The sequence below is a fragment of the Lampris incognitus genome, chromosome 16, assembly GCF_029633865.1.
Source record: "Lampris incognitus isolate fLamInc1 chromosome 16, fLamInc1.hap2, whole genome shotgun sequence".
Lineage (NCBI taxonomy): Eukaryota > Metazoa > Chordata > Actinopteri > Lampriformes > Lampridae > Lampris > Lampris incognitus.
Window position 1 is genome coordinate 30469444 of NC_079226.1, and position 22500 is coordinate 30491943.

At 47.6% G+C, this 22500-nt stretch overlaps 1 protein-coding gene across 1 annotated transcript in view; it reads left to right on the plus strand.

Annotated features, from left to right (window-relative positions):
• fndc3ba (fibronectin type III domain containing 3Ba) overlaps positions 1–22500 on the plus strand; it is a 140200-nt gene that overhangs the window by 39439 nt on the left and 78261 nt on the right. Inside the window, exon 3 of the mRNA XM_056295944.1 lies at positions 1494–1569. Coding sequence (XP_056151919.1) covers positions 1494–1569 — 76 coding nt within the window. The remainder of the gene's footprint in view (positions 1–1493; positions 1570–22500) is intronic.

A 22500-nucleotide genomic window follows, 5' to 3' on the forward strand; every position in this document is an offset into this window, starting at 1 on the left:
CGCTATGTAAGCGGGCATGCAGTGTATGTTTTTGCACACACACACACACACACTATATATATATATGTATGTACACACATTTATGTGTGAGATGTGTGCCTTGGTTTTGCATTGGAGCATCAGGTGTGTTGCAGCATCATGGATACTTTCCACACATCGCAGAGAGAATGGTCCCATGTAACCATTAGCGACTCTAACCCATAATTCAGCTCTGAACTCGGTGAACCCCACTCTCGGTTGTGTTGTTCAGCCTGTTATGTCACCTCAGGTGGGCTGCCCACTCAGCTGCCTGTCCTGCTCTGTATTGTCCTTTTGGCGGTGTATGCATTATGACTGACAGATATTTCATTTCTTTTCTTCTTCTTCTTCTTCTTTTTTTTTTTTGTAGATCTATTTTATTGGCATTTTAGGAATAAACACAGTACAGTGACGGTGACCCCCCCCCCCCACACACACACACACAGTCTTTTGAGCTCCTTATCCTTGGTTGAGGAATTATGATGAAAATAATAACAAAAACAAATAACTGTTAATTAACATTAATAATAATAATAATAATAGTTACCTCCGGCTTGGTCAGGTGTCCCTACAGACACAATTGACCGTGTCTGTGGGTGGGAAGCCGGATGTGGGTATGTGTCCTGGTCGCTGCACTAGTGCCTCCTCTGGTCGGTCGGGGCGCCTGTTCGGGGGAAGGGGGAACTGAGGGGAATAGCGTGATCCTCCCACACGCTACGTCCCCCTGGCGAAACTCCTCACTGTCAGGTGAAAAGAAGCGGCTGGCGACGCCACATGTATCAGAGGAGTCATGTGGTAGTCTGCAGCCCTCCCCGGATCGGCAGAGGGGGTGGAGCAGTGACCAGGACGGCTCGAAAGAGTGGAGTAATTGGCCGGCTACAACTGGGGAGAAAAGGGGGGTGGAGGGAAATTTAGTGCTTATATGTATGGGTAATTGCAGCGCATAACAAGCTGTTGGGAGATTTTTGATGTACTGCCAAAATGTAGGATTCAGCAACCACGTTGTATTCATCATCTCACCCAGGGAGGTAGTCATTCTGGGGAAAGAGAGGTCAGACTCTTAATGATATTTTTCTTATAGTAGTAGGGGTGGCATGGTGGCCCAGTGGTTAGCACTGTTGCCTCGCAGCAAGAAGGTCCTGGGTTCGAACCCCAGGCCGTCCCAGGTCCTTTCTGTGTGGAGTTTGCATGTTCTCCCCGTATCTGCGTGGGTTTCTTCCGGGTGCTCCGGTTTCCTCCCACCATCAAAAAGACATGCATGTTAGTGTTAATACTCCTGTCTGTGCCCCTGAGCAAGGCAATGGAAAGAAGTACTGGACTTGGTCCCCGGGTGCTGCAGCTGCCCACTGCTCCTATACCATAGGATGGTTTAAATGCAGAGAACACATTTCATTGTATGTATAAAGCCTTCTCTTCTTCTATTATATGATCCGTGTCTGCTGACTGTCTAAAATATGTTTGTGTCTTGTGTGCAGGTGATCCTGGTGCAGGTGAACCCGGGGGAGACGTTTACCATCCGGGCGGAGGACGGCTCATTGCAGTGCATCCAGGGTCAGTCCCACAATTATTACAACGTCATACTTAGCCGCGGCTAAGCTTAGCGGCGTGATTTAATTTCCTCGTCATTAGTGACAGCCACTGCGGGACTGAATCCACCGTTGCCGGATTTACTGTCTTGTCATCGCTGACACGAGCAGACTGGAAATCGCTGCCCTCAACTAGCACTTGAAATGTAGTTTGCGGCGGCTTTGAAGGAATTTATATTTATAGCACATTCATATGATCCCTCCTGGGTTGGGTAACTGCCATCACCCGCAGGCCGTCTATTTAAAATCGATTGTATGAATTATAAAAAGAAATGTACGTGACCTAATGTTAATTTTAAAGGTAGAACGAGTAGGATTTGTTGGTTACGGTTTGTAAGCGCAACATTTAAAGTCCCCCCCCCCCGGCTCATAACACCAGAAGGACACGCCCCCTGACCCCAGTTGCCAGAACACATCCCAGTGTACAGGCCGACTCCGCGTCGCTCTTCATCCCCATCCTCTCCTTCAGGGCTCGCCAGCGGGTGAAAGCCAACCCCCAGATTGACTCTCGTTTTGGAATGAGCTTTGTCCGCTTGTCGATTCCCCTCGCTATATTTGCGTCTGTTCAGCGCCGTGTCCGCCATTGTCGTAGCTTCCTCCTGGATGCAAGCTTTTGATCTTGATCTGGCACTTGGGCTGATTTTTTTTTCTTTTTTTGGAACCCCCCCCCCCCCCCCCCCAATTTTTCTCCCCAATTGTATCTGGCCAACTACCCCACTCTCCAAGCCATCCCGCCCGGTTGCTGCTGCACCCCCTCTGCCAATCCGGGGAGGGCTGCAGACTACCACATGCCTCCTCCGATACATCTGGAGTCGCCAGCCGCTTCTTTTCACCTGACAGTGAGGAGTTTTGCCAGGGGGACTTAGTACACGGGAGGGTCATGCTATTACCCCCAGTTCCCCCTCCCCCCGAACAGGCGCCCTGACCGACCAGAGGAGGCGCTAGTGCAGTGACCAGGACACATACCAACATCCAGCTTCCCACCCACAGACACGGCCAATTGTATCTGTAGGGATGCTCGTCCAAGCCGGAGGTAACAATGGGGATTCGAACCCGTGATCCCCGTGTTGGTAGGCGACGGAATTGACTGCTATGCTACCCGGATGCCCGTCGCTACCTTTTTATAGAGTCCCGCTGCCCAAAGGTTAACGCCTAGAAACATCCTGTAAAATATATAAATAAATATATAAATAAGAAAATACAGACACCGCCACACACGTCTAGTGGGTCACAAGTGATGATTGAGAGGGGTTACTTTTGGATGAGTCTATGTACGGATTTTTAGGAAAACCCTACTCATTCTACCTTTAGGGGTGTTTAAGTTTATTTTCCTTTTTGATTTCGCAAGCGTTTACCTCTTGAACACTCAAAAGGATTTCAGCCAGCGGCGTTGAAGGCGGGGATTGTATGCGTGGTTAAAGGTTAAAGTCTCGTCCCTCTCCCGAATTCACTTATGCGTCCGCGTTTTACCAGATCCAGTGCTTTTCCCAAGGAGTTCGCTCTCATACATTGTCAGTGCTGTGCGGTCTCTGTTGGCGGGCAGACGGCTGACACAGCAGGGGGGCGCGGGGAAAGGAGGCAGAATTTCCATACTGGGAGATTTACTCCTGTGTCAGGGGCCGGGATGCTTTGCTCGCTGCTCAGTTTTGTTTTGTTTCCTCTTCGCTCCTTAAAACAAAGATAGTTTGAAAGCTTGATACTCTTAGGGATGTTTTTTTTTCTTCTTTCTTTTTATAAGAGTAGCAGCAGCCGTTCTCCTAATCTATCTCTGATATCTGCACATGAAAAGGCTGGAAATGCCGACGCTGAGAAGGAACGAAGTGGGAGTAACTGGGGGGGGATTTCCCCCTGAATCTTGTGTGTCCCACTTTGATGACATCACCGCAGCAAGCTGTAAACTGTGCTACTCTGAAAAGGGGCCTTTGTTTCCCTCACAGTCTCTGTTGTGGGCTTGGTGTTGATCTCATGGCCTCTCGCTCTCTGTCAGTGCTTTTCAACCCTTTCTTTCTCTCTCTCTCTCTTTCTCTAGCTCACTCTCTCTTTCTAGCTCTCTCTCTCTCTTTTCCCCTCTGTGATTAAGATTTTCTTTCAGAGGGTTCTGCCTCGGCCCAGACTCTGACCCGCCCCACACCTCCACCCCACTCCATTCTCTCTGCTATTGTAGCTAATTATATCTCACCTCCCCTTCTCCACCCGCTGTGTAATTCAATTTAGCTCCTGAATCAGAAGGATCTCTGCAGACTAAGCTTAGAGGTAGACAGTGCCAGATGGATGGATGGAAGGATGGATGGATGGATTGATAGATACGATAGATTTAGTCTTGGATTAACAAATGACACACTTGAAGGATTGCAGAATAATGTTATGCATGGATGAATGGTTGGGTTGATGGATGGATCGAATATTACTAGACAGTATGATTGGCAGAATGATGGATTTTGACATATTTACAGTGTTGGGAGACTGGTTTAGTACTGGTGTGTGTGTGTGTGTGTGTGTGTGTGTGTGTGTGTGTGTGTGTGTGTGCCATACAAATATTTAGTCTCTAAGGCCCTGTGCGTGTCTGTGGGTGATTACTAGTGTAGCTGGATTTCAGTACGTTTGACAGTTAATTGGGTGGGTGGTCAGAGGTTTGGGACTGTGTTTGAATGCATATATTATTAATGTGGAGGGCCACACACACAGACACTCTCACTCGCTCTCTCCGGCTCGCTCTCTCTTGGGAGGAGGTCACTGGGTTTAATGAGAGGTGGAGTGTGGCAGTGTTTTTTGAAGGCGAACTAAGTTGCTCTTTAGACAGAGACTTGGTGTGATTACTGAGACCTCAGAAGTCTGCGTGTGTGTGTGTGTCTGTGTGTGTGCGCGCTCTTGTGTGCTTTTTACGCTTCTGAGTGTAAGCTTGCACATGTGCGTTGCCTACTTCTTTTTTTTTGCGAGTGAGTGTTTGTTCTTATGTGTACTTCTGCACAATTTTGAGTACGTGTTTGTGTGTGTTAGAGATTACAGAGACCTCAGGGCACAACCAGGATACAGCCTTTATATAAAGTAACCTCTGTTTAACGGCTGTGCCGCGGTGCGTGCATGCAGTCATGCACACGCGTATGATTACACACACACACACACACACACACACACATACGGAGTCCCTCTGCCAAGGCAGAACTGGCCTAAAAACACCGGCATGGTAGCCAAAAAGAGAGATTCTTTCATAAGGACCTTCAACCTTCCCTCTCCTTCACTCTCTCTCTCTCTCTCTCTCTCTCCGGCGCCCAACTTCTTCTCAAATTCCCCGTTTCCCGTTCCTCCTCTCTGCCTTCCCTTAGTCTCATTTTCTTATCTACCCCCCCCCCCCTACAGAAAGCTTACCTAGCTTGACTGGAGATAGGCCGGTGGTTGATTTTAGTCACCCCACTGAAATACGCATGTTCCCCTCGCTCGCCCCGAACACAACTATTGCCCTGTTGTCTCTGCCGTACCTTCTTTATTTTCCTCCACCTCCCTCTGCGCTTCACCGTTGTCCAAATATACCGAATAAAGAGTGAAGTTCTTGAAGGTAAGTGGACTGTCTTACTCTCCTATGAACTGTGAGAACAGAATGTAAAAAAAAAAAAGAAAAGAAAAGAAAAAAAGGATGGCTGTGAGCTTCTGTTATTTTAGTGCTGTATTTTATTTGGGTTTAAAGTTTACATGGTTTACAGACGCTACACACAACAACAAATTCCACGACCTCAGGGTCCCTCAAAAATGAAAAAACAAAACAAAACACATGATCTGGCAGCATGTTTGACCCGTGTGACCATTGCTAAATATACGCCTTGTAAAAAGGTTATTTAAGTTGGTGTCGGGCATTAAAATCTTCTTCCTCAAAATCTGTTCCGTCCTTAAAATGAGCTAAAGAAGCCGCCTTCGAGGCGAGATAACGCCACATCTTCGTTACAGATTCGCTCGTTGTGAGAACTCTGTGGAAATGGTTGGAGTAAGGTGAGTGTTAAGATGCGTGCGGGCAGAAACTTCTGGATGCAAGAATTTTTTACATCAGAGCTGAGTGAAAATACACCGAGTAGCCAATACATTAAAACCACCCGCCTAATATTGTGTACGTCCCCCTCGTGCCGCCAAAACAGCTATGGCCCGTCTAAGCATGGACTCCACAAGACTTCTGAAGGTGTCCTCTGGTATCTGGCACCTTTAAGATCCTCTAAGTCCTGTAAGTTGCGAGGTGGGGCCTCCATGGATCGGATTTGTTTTTCCAGCACATCCCACGGATGCTCGATCGGATTGAGATCTGGGGAATCTGGAGGCCCAGGCAACACCTTGAACTCTTTGTCATGTTCCTCAAACCATCCCTGAACAATGTGTGCAGTGTGGCAAAATTATCCTGCTGAACGAGGTCACTTCTATCAGGGAATACCCTTGCCATGAAGGAGTGTACTTGGTCTGCGACAACGTTTAGGTAGGTGGTACGTGTCAAAGTAACATCCACATGAATGCCAGGACCCAAGGTTTCCCAGCAGAACATTGCCCAGAGCACCACACTGCCTCCACCGGCTTGCCTTCTTCCCATAGTGCATCCTGGGGCCATCTCTTCCCCAGGTAAACGTCACACACACACCCGGCCGCCCACATGATTGAAAGAAAAGGTGATTCATCAGACCAGGCCAACGTCATCCGTTGCTCCATGGTCCAGTTCTGACACTCGTGTGCCCATCGTAGGTGCTTTTGGCAGGGGACAGGGGTCATCATGGACACTCTTACTGGTCTGCAGCTGCACAGCCCCATATGCAGCAAGCTGTGATGCACTGTGTGTTCTGACACCAGTCTATCATAGCCAGCATTAACTTTTCGAGCAATTTGAGCTACAGTAGCTCTTCTATGGGATCAGATCAGGCGGACTAGCCTTTGCTTCCCACGTGCATCTATGAGCCTTGGGTGCCCATGACCCTGTCAACGGGTCACCAGTTGTGCTTCGTTGGACCACTTTTTGTAGGTACTGACCACTGTATACCAGGAACACCCCACAAGACCTGCCGTTTTGGAGATGCTCTCTCCCGGTCGTCTAGCCGTCGCCTTTCTCAAAGTGGCTCAGATCCTTACACTGGCCGGTTTTCCCTGCTTCCAACTCATCAAATTCAAGAACTGACTGTTCACTTGCTGCCTAATATATATCCCACCCATTGACAGGTGCTGTTGCAACGAGATAATCAATGTTAATCACTTACCTGTCCCCGGTTTTAATGTTGTGGCTGATCGGTGTATCGTTCCACATAGGCACATTTTTTTCTTTTGAGAATTTGGAGGAATACTTTAACATCCCTAAAATGACTCGTTAAGTGGATATTTCTGAAGGGGAGATACAAGGATCTTATTCACTGATAGGTTTGTGCTAATTCTGTCAGTTCTGTCAATGATCACATTACCTGTGTGACTGGCCTGACCTCTTGTTGGTACTGCTGCATAGTTGCTTTGTCCTAATCACAGTCAATGTCTCTCTCTCTCTTTCTGTCTCTCTCCCCTCATTATGGAACATGGACTCAAAGATTTTCTCCTTGTTTCTTTGACAGTAGAGGATCAATGTGTCCAAAGGCCCTTGATCAGTCACTCTGCTAATTAGTGGTGTGTGTGTGTGTGTGTGTGTGTGTGTGTGTGTGTGTGTGTGTGTGTGTGTGTGTGTGTGTGTGACCTCTCCGTGCTCCGGGGGTCTGATTCAACTGACCCATCTCTTCTCTCTACTCGCCCTCCTTCTCTTTCCCATTCCCTCCCTCTTTTTCCATCACTTTACCTCTCACCCTGTTGTTAGCCTGTGTGCTCTCCTCCCTCTCCACCCACCCCCTCACCTCTCTGTCCCTCCCTCCCCCGCCCAAGCCACCCTTCTACCCTCATCTCCGATCTTTCTCCCTCCTTTCGCCGTGCCCCCCTCTTTCTCTCCGTCCGTATCTTGCTCTCCACCTCCCCCACTTCAGCCATTCCCCCGAGCTTTCCCACACTAACATCAAAGGACAAAACTCTAGAGGGTGTGTGAGAGCACCCTGCTCTGGAATGTGTGTGTGTGTGTGTGTGTGTGTGTGTGTGTGTGTGTGTGTGTGTGTGTGTGTGTGTTTTACAAGGCTGTGTCAGTTTACTGTGTTGTCTGCTCTTTGTTGGTGTTTTATGGGGGAAGATCGGGCCAGCGGGTGAAGAACAGGAAGCCATGCCCCGCGACTGAGGATGTGACATCATGGGCCCTCACTGTGGCGGGCATGCCTCTCTTCCTGGTCGTGTTTTTGTGCTCTGTGGCGCTGAGGGAGATTAATCGATGACGCTGTTGTATTGTTGTGTCACATTCGCAATTCCTCCTCATTGAGTAAACGGGGCAAGATGTGTGTTCGTCTGACGTGCGTGTGCAAACTTGTGTGTTTCACAGATCTTGTGTCTTGTCATTCAGCACAGAAGGAGCATTAAAGTATGCCAAATTATTAAATTACCAAAAAAAAATATGTTTTAAGTGTTGACTCTTCAGTCGTGGGTATATCACCAACAAAATTCAAACATATAGTTGACGTGGTGTTTTATATCAGATGTATGTTTTCATGCCAGATATTCAGATTTTCCAACTCTAACCCTTTTGGTGTGAGACACGCCCTTGCAGATCCTGTCTCATGCAACGCCAGCAGATCTCAAGCCAGTAAGTGGTCAACGCTGCAAACCTCTTAACCATCCTACGTGCTGAGAACATGTTTCTAAGCAACTATTATTTTTCTACTGCATAATCATCATCATCATCATCATCAGTGGTCACTCGAAGCGCGTATGGCTGTCCTCTCCGTTACGCAATTGATTATTATGCAATGCATAATAGGATGCAACTGAGTCATCATAACCTTAACCTTGGCGATGGACCCTATTATCACTCGTGTGTTTCCTCTTTTTACTAACTGTGACCGAAATCAAAGTGAAGCGGTGATGCGATGTCGGTGACATTGCGGCGATGCTGATTGGACGATCATACATGGCCCGATTATAAACCGGTGTTTAGTCTACCCACGACCGTGAAGCCGGGCAAAAGCCTTTAACCAAAATAGCCATGCTACTCAGCAGACTCTCAGAGCAGCTTTAATATTTTTGCACTCTTTCACCTTGTGAAAATTCAGTAAATCGCTGGAAACATCTGTGATACACTAAAAAAAAAAACCCAACTGACCTGCCCTGGAAAACCCAATCCCGTCCAAACAGTGCTTAGGAAAACGTTTCCCCTTTCATATCCTATCGTCAATCTTTATGAGGTAGATTGTGAGATTGATCCTAGATCAGAACCCCTTCGACGAGAAGCTTAATCTTTATAGGCCAAGGCGTACATTGCTAGCACCTTTGCAAAGATGACCTGAAGCTTTTACCATTTTAGCCTCCATCAGTTATTGATGCAGTATGCTATTAGTTTAAACACTAATAACTCTGAGCAATGGTTTAACTTCGTGTTGAGGTGAGGCTAATGAAGCGGCCCAACATCTGATATGAATGTGTGCAGGCATATGCTCATACATGGAAAAATTTTAAATCTTACTCCAAAGGCCTGACTAAATTTGGCAACTCTGGATATACACGCTGAGAAAATGGGCTTCTCCTGGATGGTTATAGCTGGCCACCGCTGCCAGCAGTCAATCTTTTTATATGTTAGCATCAAAAACTCCCTACAAAATATGTTCGAGTTAGCTATTTTGCCTCTTACGTATTAAGCTGTCATGATGACAGACTAGAAGAAAAGCATTTGATGTCGAATTGCAAACACATGATCTTAAAATTTCATCATTCAGACGGGATTCGAGCGGCGGCGGGGGTTGAGTCGAAGTTCTGCTTGCGTGTTCTCAGTCACAGCTCGCCCCCATCTCGCTGTGCATTTGTGTAACATGTGTGGTAAAACACGTCAAACAAGAGCACAGATGCTCAGCGTTACCTGGGACATTTGTACCTCTGCAGTGGCATGCTGGGAAATATTGTCTTGTATTTTATAGAGGTAAGGATTGTGTGTGGTAGCTTAAAGGTTGTAATGGAAACTACCAGTCTAGCTTCAGTGTGCAGATCTCATCACCAGCTGTGTGTGTGTGTGTGTGTGTGTGTGTGTGTGTGTGTGTGTGTGTGTGTGTGTGTGTGTGTGTGTGTGTGTGTGTGTGTGTGTGTGTGTGTGTGTGTGTGTGTGTGTGTGTGTGTGTGTGTGTGTGTGTGTGTGTTTCATGTGGCCAGTGTGTATCATGTTGATGCATGTTTAATGTTTTACCTGCAGATGGGTGCCATCTCTCTCTCTCTCTCGCTCTCTCTCTCGCTCTCTCTCTCTCTCTTACTTTCTCTTTCTCTCTCTCTCTTGCCCGCTCACTCGCTTCCCCCATCTCTCTCTCAACCTTTCCTTTTCTCTGATCTGCCTCAGATATAAGATGTTTCAGATTTCCATTATAAACACGGAAGCGGGTGGAATTTGCAGATTTGGTGGCGGTTAAGTACAGGATCGGTGAACATACTAGGAATCTAGATGATTCTTAATCCCGGTTGGGCTTCTGTATCTTGTGTGTGTGTGTGTGTGTGTGTGTGTGTGTGTGTGTGTGTGCGCGCGCACATCACGGCATGCACGTGTCAGTAAACTTACGCTGGTTCGTTGGATGGGACGGAGAAAAAAAAAGTCAAAGCGCCTCGCGTCCCCGGAGTCAACAGCATCAGAACACTAAGAAATGCGGCCTTTTTCTTCTCGTTTTTAGTATTGTAGTTGGTTACACAGACTTCCTTAGAGTAAAAAAAGGGCAAAAAAATGGAAAAATATGCATTATAAAGGTAAAAATGAGAAGACGAAAAATGGAAGAAGATTTTAAGGAAAACATAAATTGGCTGTCATAGGACTATACCCATTTAATCCCGTGTTCTTTCTCTTTTTTAACCTCTTTGCCCACTGTGCGTCTGTCACAGTGTGGAGGTCTGCATCTGCCTGTCTTGTCATCTTCTTATTGTCTTGTTAAGGGAACTTGGTGAGCATTAAGACCTCCTATTGTTGGCTTCTCGACAGACCAAGGCTTTATGTCTCATTCGCTAGAGTGCCCACTTCTCTCTGTCTCGGGACCCCCTGATGTAAATGGAAATAACCTGGACTGAAGAAATACGGTGTAAAGTCCGCAGCTTGTGTTTACATCAAGCCAGATGGCTCCAAACAATTTGGGGTCGATGAGGCGGCGCACTTCTCTCTTTCGCAGAAGTCCTTGATTTGGTGTTTCATGTCTTGACGGCCCTCTTCTGTCTTTTCCAACTGGGAGGTGTCGACTTGAGGAACGTTTTCAGACTCTGCCTTGAGAAGCAAAGCCTCCCCTCCACCCCCACCCCCCATCGGGACGGGGCGAGGGACCGAACGTAGCCGCGGGCCCGAGTCTCTGCCGATGCTTGGCTCCTTCGCCGGACCTGTCAGCCGAGGTGATTTGCGGTTTGCGTCGAGTGTCAAGCTAGTCAACGGGTGTTGCCTTGCCATTCGTGTTAAGCGAGCCACGTCTCTTGAAAACGAGCTTGTAGATTTACTCCTTTGTTTGCTCCGTCCCCAACATGAGAAGTTTTGCTCTTGCGCATGGCTTTGTGTGCCTTTAAGTCTGCGTCTCTTCTCTCGTGTGTGTGATGTATTTTGTGGGCGTTACTTGGCAAATGAATAGGCAATGTTGACTGTATTGTAACGAGTCTTGCTTTCAACACCAGGCACAATAAATCCCATCCGCTGTATAATATTCTCTGGACTGTTATGAAGTGCTGCATATTGACTTCGATGCTGTGTGTTTGGGCACCCGTGCCACTTGCTGGTCCCCCTCAGACACGTTTATTGAATTGAAAAGAGTGATGTCCTTTCAAAGCCAGTAATGCATTTTAAGTGTTTTGTCACGAGCTGTCAAGCGCTACCTGGCATTTTGACCGGACGCTTCATAAATAACATTTCACTGTTTCCATTTCTGAGCATTTGTGATTAAAAAAAAAAAAAAAAAAACCCCGCTGCCTTATTTGCGCCCCGTGACCAGTCAGCAACCCTTTATAACTCCACCATTAATCTGTCAGGCTGGTCCTCACAGTGGTAATCACAGGAGCAGGTGTTGGCAAGCTATAAAAGGACCTTTCAAATGATGTGTGATGGGTGTATTGTTACGATGCAGCTTGCTCGCTGTTTGCTCAATCTGAGACCGCACCAACATGTAATAGGGATTATTGGGGTTTGTTGTTTACCCAAAAGCGGCTCTTCCAACTGAGCGACTGCACTGCACTGAAACCTGTGTTATCCCAGCCAGCCTAAAGCACCCATGAAAGGGGGTTTTGAGCACTGCGAACTTCAGTCTGACGTACAGCCGGATGTAACTGAACAGTCGGGTGGGATTTCCCCGAGTTTGATTTCACTAACGGTTAGTAAGGGTCATATATATATATATATATATATATATATATATATATATATATATATGTGTGTGTGTGTGTGTGTGTGTGTGTGTGTGTGTGTGTGTATTATTCCCCCTTCCATTAGATGATACACATGTGATATTTATTATTAGATGTTATGTTTTTATATTTTAACTGTCTGCTCTTCCAGCTGTGCTCCAGCACCATTCCACCATATGATATACATCAATTACCCCATTGGATGTTATCTTGTTATATTTTAAATGTATGCTTATTTAACAGTGCCCTGGCCCTTTAAGTCCTTGCTTTTTCAAAACAAGCCCCTACCCCTTACCCCATTGGTTGTAATATTTCTGATGTTATTTTTCAAATGTTTTCTATCCTCCCATTGGTTGCTCTGCGCCGTAACCAGAGGTATGACGTGGGGCAACGTAGTATTTATTAGCTGTGTGTTTTTTCTTTGTTGTTTAACCACATTGGCAGCTGATGAGTGCGTGATGCACGAAACAAGCTTGTTCTGCTATGTATTAAACATTTTTCCTACATCTATCGTTTTATATATATATATATATATATATATATATGACTGCTGGGCTAGGCTCCAGCATCCCTGCGACCCTGAGAGCAGGATAAGCAGTTTGGATAATGGATGGATGGGGATGTGTGTGTGTGTGTGTGTGTGTGTGTGTATATATATATATATGTATATAATTTATTTATTTTTTAATTTAAATTTCTTCCCCCCCCTTTTCTCCCCAATTGTACTTGGCCAATCACCCCACTCTTCCAAGAAGCCCCAGTCACTGCTCCACCTCCTCTGCCGATCCGGGGAGGGCTGCAGACTACCACATGCCTCCTCTGATACATGTGGACTCCAGCTGCTTCTTTTCACCTGACAGTGAGGAGTTTCACCAGGGAGACATAGCGCGTGGGAGGATCACGCTATTCCCCCCCCCCCCCCCCCAGTTTCCCTCCCCCCTCCGAACAGGCGCCCTGACTGACTAGACCAGAGGAGGCGTTAGTGCAGCGAACAGGACACATACCCACATCCGGCTTCCCACCCGCAGATGCGGCCAATTGTGTCTGTAGGGACGCCCGACCAAGCAGGAGGCAACACGGGTACTCGATCCGGCGATCCCCGTGTTGGTAGGCAACGGAATAGACCGCTACGCTACCTGGACACCCCTTCATCATGTTTTTATTGCGAGATTAACACAAACATGATGATGATGATGAAGAAGGTTGATGATTATTACTATTATTTGTGTTATTATTATCATCCAACTTCTGATATGGAGTCGGGTACAGTTAATTAAAATACCGCCCAGCACAGAGCCACAGCACCGAAGAGAAGCGTTTACTTGCTGATCTATCGGGGATGGTGGTCTCGTCCTCTCCGTCACTTCTTTAATTTACAGTGTCTGCTCCTCTGCTCACATATACAAGTAGACGCAAGCCAGTGGGGCCAACCGGCATCAGAAGTCCATTAGGTAAATGTTGACCGGCCGGCAAGAGCGGATGTGATTGGCCGAGCATTGCTTTAACGAGTCTTTATTGAAACACTTGATGGAGAGAAGAGAAATCACGAATGATAAGGGCACCCCTTCTGACTAAAGGGCGGGTGCTGCATTGTGTGCAGCAGCTCCATTCCCGTGCTCTGTTGACTCAGTAGCGCCTGCTTTCCCTCTTCCCCCTTGACAAACCACACTCATAGAAAGCGTGTTCGTTAACGCTGAGAGGCCAAAGCAAGCCGACGTTTTCGTCCTTAAATGGGATCGTGCTTTGAAGGGGAGTTTTTAAGCGGTGGAGTCAGCAGAAATGTATGTGGTGAGTGCATGTCTCATAAGGATGCCGTGGCCAAAAAAAGAAGGAAAAGATAAAGCGAAAGGCTTCACCTAAAGGACATGTCACTTTAAACCCTGCTAGGACTTGAGGCGGTGGAGCGTTCCGAAGAGCCAGCTCTCTTTCCCGGTACCAAACGGGACCGGGGGGTCGCCTCTCCTTGATGGCGGTGTCCAGTCGGACCCGCTGAAGGCCACAGAGTCTGCATTCATAAGTTAGGCCTTGCACGGCTTTGTGAACTGTAGATTCTGTGTGTAGTGTGGGTATGGTAACCGTGTGGGCTCGCCACAGGAGGAGTGAGCAGGAGTAAAGGTCAGGGCTCGGGAGAAGGAGGGAGATATTTTCTTCCTGCGGAGGAAATTTCAACAAGCTTTTTATGCCCAAGGGCTCGCCGTAAAACTGACTCTGTCTCCAGGTGTGTGTGTGTGTGTGTGTGTGTGTGTGTGTGTGTGTGTGTGTTAGGTCTCTGGTTACGTCCTGTCGGGTTTGGGAAAATGGTCACCATGGGAACGGGCTACCACTCCAGGTGGTGTGTAATGGAATGTGGTCCCTCTGGGCAGTGTGTGTGTGTGTGTGTGTGTGTGTGTGTGTGTGTCTTTTGTGTACGTGTACTTCTGCATGTGTATGTACACGTCAATGTGTGGCATAGGTGTACTTACCTACTTCGCCAGAATTTATTTTCCAGCGTTTTCCACCGAAATGTGTTGCCGAGGCATTGTGAGAAACAAAGGGGGGAGAGAGGCTTGTGTTGGTTCATTTGGCACTTGCTAGCTAACAGTAGGTATCCTGTGTGTGTGTGCGTTTGCGTTTGCGTGTGCGTGTGTGTGTGTGTGTGGTTGGCTGGCTGGTTGGTTGGTTGGTCGGTCATGTATGCCCTGCCCAGTGCTCAGACATGAACTCAGTGCCCTTACACAGTAGGGCATGAAGAGGCAGAAGTTAGAGAGGAAGGTTGGGAGGAATGGAGCGTAAATAAATTCATAGAATAATGGAAGGTAAATAGAGGGGGGGAAAAACAAGAGTCAGAGAAAAGAGAGAGAGAAGGAGGGAGAGGGAAAGAATCAGACGCTACAAGTCTGGTCGTGTCTGCTGCCATGCATTCCGGGCGAGGCCACTTCCTCTTAGAGATGACCCCAGCCACCCCTGTGCTGCTGACTTGGTCTGGACTGCCAGCTCCAGGGAAGGTTTGATTCATGGTTCGGACTGTCCCACTAATGGCAACAGAGGGGTGCGGCCGAGAGTTAGGAGTGGGCAAAACTCTAGAGCATACTGTGTCTGTCTTTGTATGTATGTTAGTGGGAAAGTGTGTGTTTGCTTGAGCAGCAGCTGTGTATAGAAATTCACAAATTTTCCAATGAGAGAGAGAGAGAGAGAGAGAGGGCGAGCGAGAGCTTTTCCAGGGATGGAATTCTTGGCTCCTTGGAAGCTCAGGGTACAGCTGGAGCACTCCCCCTTCTTTTCTCCCTCTCTCTATTTCTCTGCTCCCTCCCTCCCTCCTGCATTTCTCTCTCTCTCTCTCTCTCTCTCTCTCTCTCTCTCTCTCTCTCTCTCTCTCTCTCTCTCTCTCTCTCTCTCTCTCTCTCTCTCTCTGTCTCTGTATTTTGGGGTCTGTCGGTTCTTTACAGATATATTGACTGTGTTGCGTGTGCCTGTGCCTGTGCTGTCCATTAGTGGGGTCACCTTCGGGTGCATGTGTCTTGCATGGGAGCTGTACATGTTGTGTGTACACACGTTTACGTTGTTTGTGTTTAAAATGGGTAGGGGAAGCCCACATTTTGCTTCTTAGTGACTGGACTGGCGGAAGTGCATGTCGATCAAGGGACCTATAGGGAGGTCAGGGGATGAGTGGAGGGGCTGATCTAGAGGTGCCTTGTGTCTGTGTGCAAGACACCTAGCAGGTCGAAAGGGGGGGTAAAGTTACTTTGGCCTAGTTATCGCTACCGCTCTCTTCTTTATCTCAGTTTATCTACGTGTTGCCCTCTTCCCAACAGCCCTGTCTGTCGTCCGATCAGCTAGAACCTTGGGACAGAGCGCGCGCGCACACACACACACACACACACACACACACACACACACACACACACACACACACACACACACACACACACACACTGGAATTTAGAGCGGGGGAAAGTCCCTGCTAATCTAGGACTTCCAGTTTTGCCTTTTTTCTTTCCACTGACATTCTCTTCTCTTCTCTTCTCTTCTCTTCTCTTCTCTTCTCTTCTCTTCTATGTCTCTGTAACCCCCCCCCCCCCCCACACACACACACAGACATATGTATGCACTCCAACATTTACACACTTTCTCTGCTCTTTTGTGGTGGACACAAGCTCGGTGCTGTTCAGACTGTGAGTCACACTCCAGGAATGCCCCACATTCACATGTGGAGAGATAGAGTGGGCCAGGGAGGAAGAGGAGAACGGGGGGGTGGGGGGGGAAGGTGGTGTCGGGTGGGGGGGGCTCTGACTGGGATAAATGTTGCAGGTTAGGTGCAGACAGAAAACACAGTAACAAGTAAAGACATTAGAAGCTGTTGAATTGTGAAATTTTTGAGGGGTGAGAGCGAGAGAGAGAGAGGTGGGAAGGAAGGAGAGAAAAAGGATGGGAGGCGGGAGAGGGAGAGAGAGGGAGCAGGAAATGATTATTAGATTCTGAGTTTGTTTATACACCAACAGCTGTTGCGCTTCTTTGCTTCTCTCTCTCTCTCTCTCTGTCTCTCTCTCTCCGTCCCTCTTTCTCTCCCTCTGCCCCTCTCTCACCATGTAGAGTTGATTAGGCAATGGACACAATGAGTCATCAGCGTCTGGCCTGTGTGTGCGATTGCAACGTGCATGCAGATTTGTGCATGTGAATGTATTAATGTAGGCACGTTTTTTCGGTGATGAGTGGAATATGTTGGCCTATGCAGAGCTCGGGTGCACGGTTGGCGGTCTCAGACAGTGATCTCCACAGGCCCTGGAAGAGCCTTGTGTGATAACAATGGGAAGGAGCTAGCTGTTGCGTGTGTGTTTGTGTTTGCTAAGTTGTTATGTCTGGGTTTGCATGTGCTGTATCGATGTCTATATCTTTGTGTTCCACTTCTCTGTGTAGTCTCGGCAGTGCCAAGGTGACCCTGATTTCCTCCAAAGTAAACTACTTGAATGTCAGAGCAAGCCACAAGTTTAGAGTTGGTTGTGTGTGTGTGTGTGTGTGTGTGTGTTTGTTTGAATTTCTGTGTGTAAATGTGCATGGATCTGTGTGGTTATCAGCGTCTGTGTGTGTGTGTACACGCGTGTGCATGCGTGTGTGTGTGTGTGTGTGTGTATGTGTGTGCACATCGAGATGTTGAGAACAAAGCGTGGCTGAGCCAAGCGCCCTGCCAGACGTTACGTTGCTCTCCTCTGGAGCAGACTCAGGAGAAGAAGTAGGTCGGTCCTCGGCACCCCTCCCCAGGGTGGGGGAGAGCTGGAGCGGGGCCTGGGCGGGTGGAGGTGTGGGCTGGCACCCAAGCTAAATGCTAAACACTAAACAGATCAGGACTTGTATGCTTAAAGGCCATGTATGCAGTGATTAGGACACGAGTGCATTCTTCAGAAATACTCACAGATAATTGAATCCTGACTCCTTTTTAATAAGATTTTTTTTTTAGCCCTGCAGTGAACTGAGAAGCTTTGCTCCGAAATGGGACATCCATCTAATGGGACATCCATCTAATGGGACATCCATCTATTGAAATCACTGACACCTTCTTTAGCGGAATGGCTGATAGCATTAAAACAAGTACTGATGCTTCTGTGAGGCATTGTTGGCTACTTAGGTCCACAGTTGGCAAAAATCATCAAATGAAGTCTTGTATTTCAAAAATACTGATTGATGTGGGTGTCCGGATAGTGTAGCGTTCTATTCCATTGCCTACCAAGACGGGGGTCGCCGGTTCGAGTCCTCATGTTGCCTCCGGCTTGGTCGGGCGTCCCTACAGACACAATTGGCCGTGTCTGCGGGTGGGAAGCCGGATGTGGGTATGTGTCCTGGTCGCTGTACTAGCGCCTCCTTTGGTCGATCGGGCGCCTGTTTGGGGGGAGGGGGAGCTGGGGGGAATAGCGTGATCCTCCCACGCGCTACGTCCCCCCCTGGAGAAACTCCTCACTGTCAGGTGAAAAGAAGCGGCTGGCGACTCCACATGTATCGGAGGAGGCATGTGGTAGTGGCTCGGGAGAGTGGGGTAATTGGCCAGGTACAACTGGGGAGAAAAGGGGGGAAAAATAAGAAAAACAAAAATACTGATTGATTATAGTAATTAACCTAATATTTCTGTTTTCATTTCTCCTGGTGTATTTTAACACTCTTTATGAGCACAGAAAAAGATCAGCAGCGTCGATTTACGATAACCTGCATCTGTTACTACACTTGGGCGCTGCTACCATCTTGGCAAGGTCTCCGCTGCATCCCAGGTCCTTGAGCTCAGTGGGAATAAAGTGGATAAACAGAGAGTAAATAAAATAACTTTGGATAAATAAATAAAGAGACAATGGTGTAATTCACCGAGCTATTATTGACCACCTGGAGAACGGCCCGGGCAAGTCAGGGCCCAGCTGTCCCACGCTAGCTGAAACGCGGGGCTTGTCTTGGAGCGCTAATCGAGCAGCCCCGCGAGTACATCAAATATTTAAAGGGGATTTTGCTAATACTTTGGTTTTCTTGAAGCATAATATGACCAGCAAATATCAGGAGGGGTTGCTGAGTGATAGGGATTCAAACTCGAACTCGGCAACCCCAACATTTCTGCATTCAAACGCGCAGATGTCAGACGGGTTTGGGTGGTGGTTGTCATTTGATGCCTCACCCTCCACCCAAAGACAATGTGCCTCATTTACGAAATGCTCTTGCACACAAATTTGTAATTACACACCCATGGAATATTTTAGCCCTCCAATTTGTCTCATAGAGAAGACGTGCAACGCAGGCGCCCCCTGAATTTAGACACCTGTCGGCTAACGTTGACGTCTTCGCCAGCCTGGGTGGATGCTGGATGTAAGAGGTAGACGGCAGGATGTCAGGGGGAAGGAGGTACAAATAACCGTCGGGTTTTGGTGCCGTCTGTAAGGCAAAGTTGAGGGATAAAAAAAATAATACCACGAGTATGTGCGAACAGATTTGTGCGTAAGATCATTTCCTAAACGAGGGTCCAGGTCCTGCTGAAGGCCTTTTGAAAGTGGAGGATTTCGTCAGATGTGCCGGGCATCTGCTGCCTTTCTATTTGAACTTGCTTGTCTTGTTTCCTTGAGTCATGGCCGAGCCATGTATGAGTCTGTTTCGAATTGTGACTCGCATCGCTGAACGACGGCCAGTACCAAGGTAGAGTTACGCAACGTCCCTTTAAAACGGCAGAATGACTAATGAAAAAGAGTTTCATATCCAAATTGAAAACTCGGGTTATTGGCAAAATCGACAAGCTGCTGTTACACAAATACTCACAGTGCAACATCAGACAACGTCTAAAGAGTATGGCACTTTTTAAAAAGAGCAGGTTGTGCATGTCCTTGCTTTAAAAATTATTGTTTTTTTTCTCTTTCTTTTCCCCGTCTGTGACCTCCATATTTTCAAGATCTTAGGATGATGCAGAGCGGGTGATTTTTTTTTTTTTGTTCTTGTGCAGAATATATATATACACTCACCGGCCACTTTATTAGGCACACCTGTCCAACTGCTCGATAACGCAAATTTCTAATCAGCCAATCACATGGCAGCAACTCAATGCATTTAGGCATGTAGACATGGTCAAGACGATCTGCTGCAGTTCAAACCGAGCATCAGAATGGGGAAGAAAGGTGATTTAAGTGACTTTGAACGTGGCATAGTTGTTGGTGCCAGATGGGCTGGTCTGAGCATTTCAGAAACTGCTGATCTACTGGGATTTTCACGCACAACCATCTCTAGGGTTTACAGAGAATGATCTGAAAAAGAGAAAATATCCAGTGAGCGGCAGTTCTGTTGGCAAAAATGCCTTGTTGATGCCAGGGGTCAGAGGAGAATGGCCAGACTGATTCGAGCTGATAGAAAGGCAACAGTAACTCAAACAACCACTCATTACAACCGAGGTATGCAGAAGAGCATCTCTGAACGCACAACACGTCGAACCTTGAGGCAGATGGGCTACAGCAGCAGAAGACCACACCGGGTGCCACTCCTGTCAGCTAAGAACAGTAAACCGAGGCTAGAATTCACACAGGCTCACCAAAATTGGACAATAGAAGATTAGAAAAACGTTGCCTGGTCTGATGAGTCTCGATTTCTGCTGCGACATTCGGATGGTAGGGTCAGAATTTGGCGTCAACAACATGAAAGCATGGATCCATCCTGCCTTGTATCAACGGTTCAGGCTGGTGGTGGTGGTGTAATGGTGTGGGGGATATTTTCTTGGCACACTTTGGGCCCCTTAGTACCAATTGAGCATCGTGTCAACGCCACAGCCTACCTGAGTATTGTTGCTGACCATGTCCATCCCTTTATGACCACAGTGTTCCCATCTTCTGATGGCTACTTCCAGCAGGATAACGCGCCATGTCATAAAGCTCGAATCATCTCAGACTGGTTTCTTGAACATGACAATGAGTTCACTGTACTCAAATGGCCTCCACAGTCACCAGATCTCAATCCAATAGAGCACCTTTGGGATGTGGTGGACCGGGAGATTCGCATCATGGATGTGCAGCCGACAAATCTGCAGCAACTGCGTGATGCTATCATGTCAGTATGGACCAAACTCTCTGAGGAATGTTTCCAGTACCTTGTTGAATCTATGCCACGAAGGATTAAGGCAGTTCTGAAGGCAAAAGGGGGTCCAACCCGGTACTAGCAAGCTGTACCTAATAAAGTGGCCAGTGAGTGTATATATATATACTATATATATATATATTTTTTTTTTTAGTATTTTTTGATAGTTGATATTCAGAGCTACTTCAGTGTTTTTCCTCAAGTCTTGTGCTTGATGAAAACCGTGAGAGGCTGAGCGAGGCTCTTATTAAAACAGGCCGTTTCCCCCGGCGATCCTAAGTATGGAGACAGCAGAGGGAAGGAGCGGCGCTGCGTTTGCGACCCCATATCCCCGGGAGCCTTATCGAGGTTTTCCCCCGATTGGCTGGGAACCTCAGCAGAGTCCCACCAGAAACCAACCACCTCTCCACCGCCATGAGTCTTGATGAGGTTCCAGGGAGATGGGGTCGTAAACGCCGCGCTGCCTCTGGGCTCGCAACCGAAGATGGCCTCCCTCCCCGCCATTATGGCCCCCTTCTAAAAATCAAGCTTCGTGTTGCCTGGGAATCTAGGGCTTGCCCAATGGATTGTTGTTTTGCATGCATTCTCTGAAAAATGGACCCTGGCTGCATCTCTCTTTTTTTTTTTTAGGATATATTTGTCAGAGAAAAGGGAGAAGGGTTGCTCAAAAATTAATACAAATCTGAAATGTAACATCCACGTGGCAGGCTAGTGAAGTTTTAATCACCAGTTTTCCAGAGCCTGACGCTGAGGGTTTCTCGTGCAGTGCTTTAACATGTTGATTTCTGACGCTGGTGAGGAAGGCATGGTATTAATCAGTGTTCATCAGCTGGCATGGCATGGCACGTTTGCTAAATGTTATGACACTCTTATATAACTTTGTGAGCTTAGAGGCTGAACGCTATGGGCTTGCTTGTCCCAGGAATGCGCTCACTCACCCTCTCTCTCTCTCGCTCACTCTCGCTCTCTCTCTCTCGCGCTCTCTTACTCGCTCTCTCTCTCGCCCTTTCTCTCTCACTCTCTCTCGCTCTGTCTCTCTCTTGCCCTCTCTCTTGCTCTCTCCCTCTCGCCCTTTTTCTCTCACTCTCTCTCGCTCTGTCTCTCTCTCACCCTCTCTCTCTCTCACCTTCTCTCTCTCTCGCTCTCTCTCGCTTTCTTTTTCTCTACCTATTGCTCTCTCACACCTCACACACACACACACACACACACACACACACACACACACACACACACTAATATCCACACACTCGCACACACAAACACTCACACAAACAAGCAAAGTCAAACCGTAGGTAGGACACAGTGTCCAGAAGTAGCAACTCTCCAGCTTGTGATTTACATTCCTCAGAAAATCAGCCTGCTAAAATTACAGACTGTTGTACAGACCAGAGACTTCGAATCAGGAGTGTGTTTGTGTGTGTGTGTGTGTGTGTGTGTGTGTGTGTAAATGTGCACAGTTGCATTCATTATGTTCACATACCTGTGCATACGTTGACTGTACATGTGTGCATATTTGTGTGTGTGTGTGTGTGTACATGTGTACATGTGTTTGTGTGTGTCACTCCAACATGGGTTGGTGTTGCTACTGAGGGCGGACTATACAGGAAGCCCTAACTTCCTCCTGCATGACTGACCCTCACCCTGCCCACAGCCAAGATGTCCGCCGGACCTGAGTCACCGGAGATAGGCAGGAGGGCCCTTTGCGTGTGTGTGTGTGTGTGTTAGTTTTTTTCTCCCTCACCAGTGCAGGCTGTTTATAGTCCCTGTGCTATTTAGGTAACTCTGTCTCCCATAGTTCCTGTGTGAGGAGTTAGTCTGCCTCTTTCTCATCTCTCACCCACCATCATGTATTTTGCCCCGTATCTATCTCTCTCCTATCTCTCCATCTCTCTCTCCATCTCTCTCTCTCTCCCTCCCATCGTTT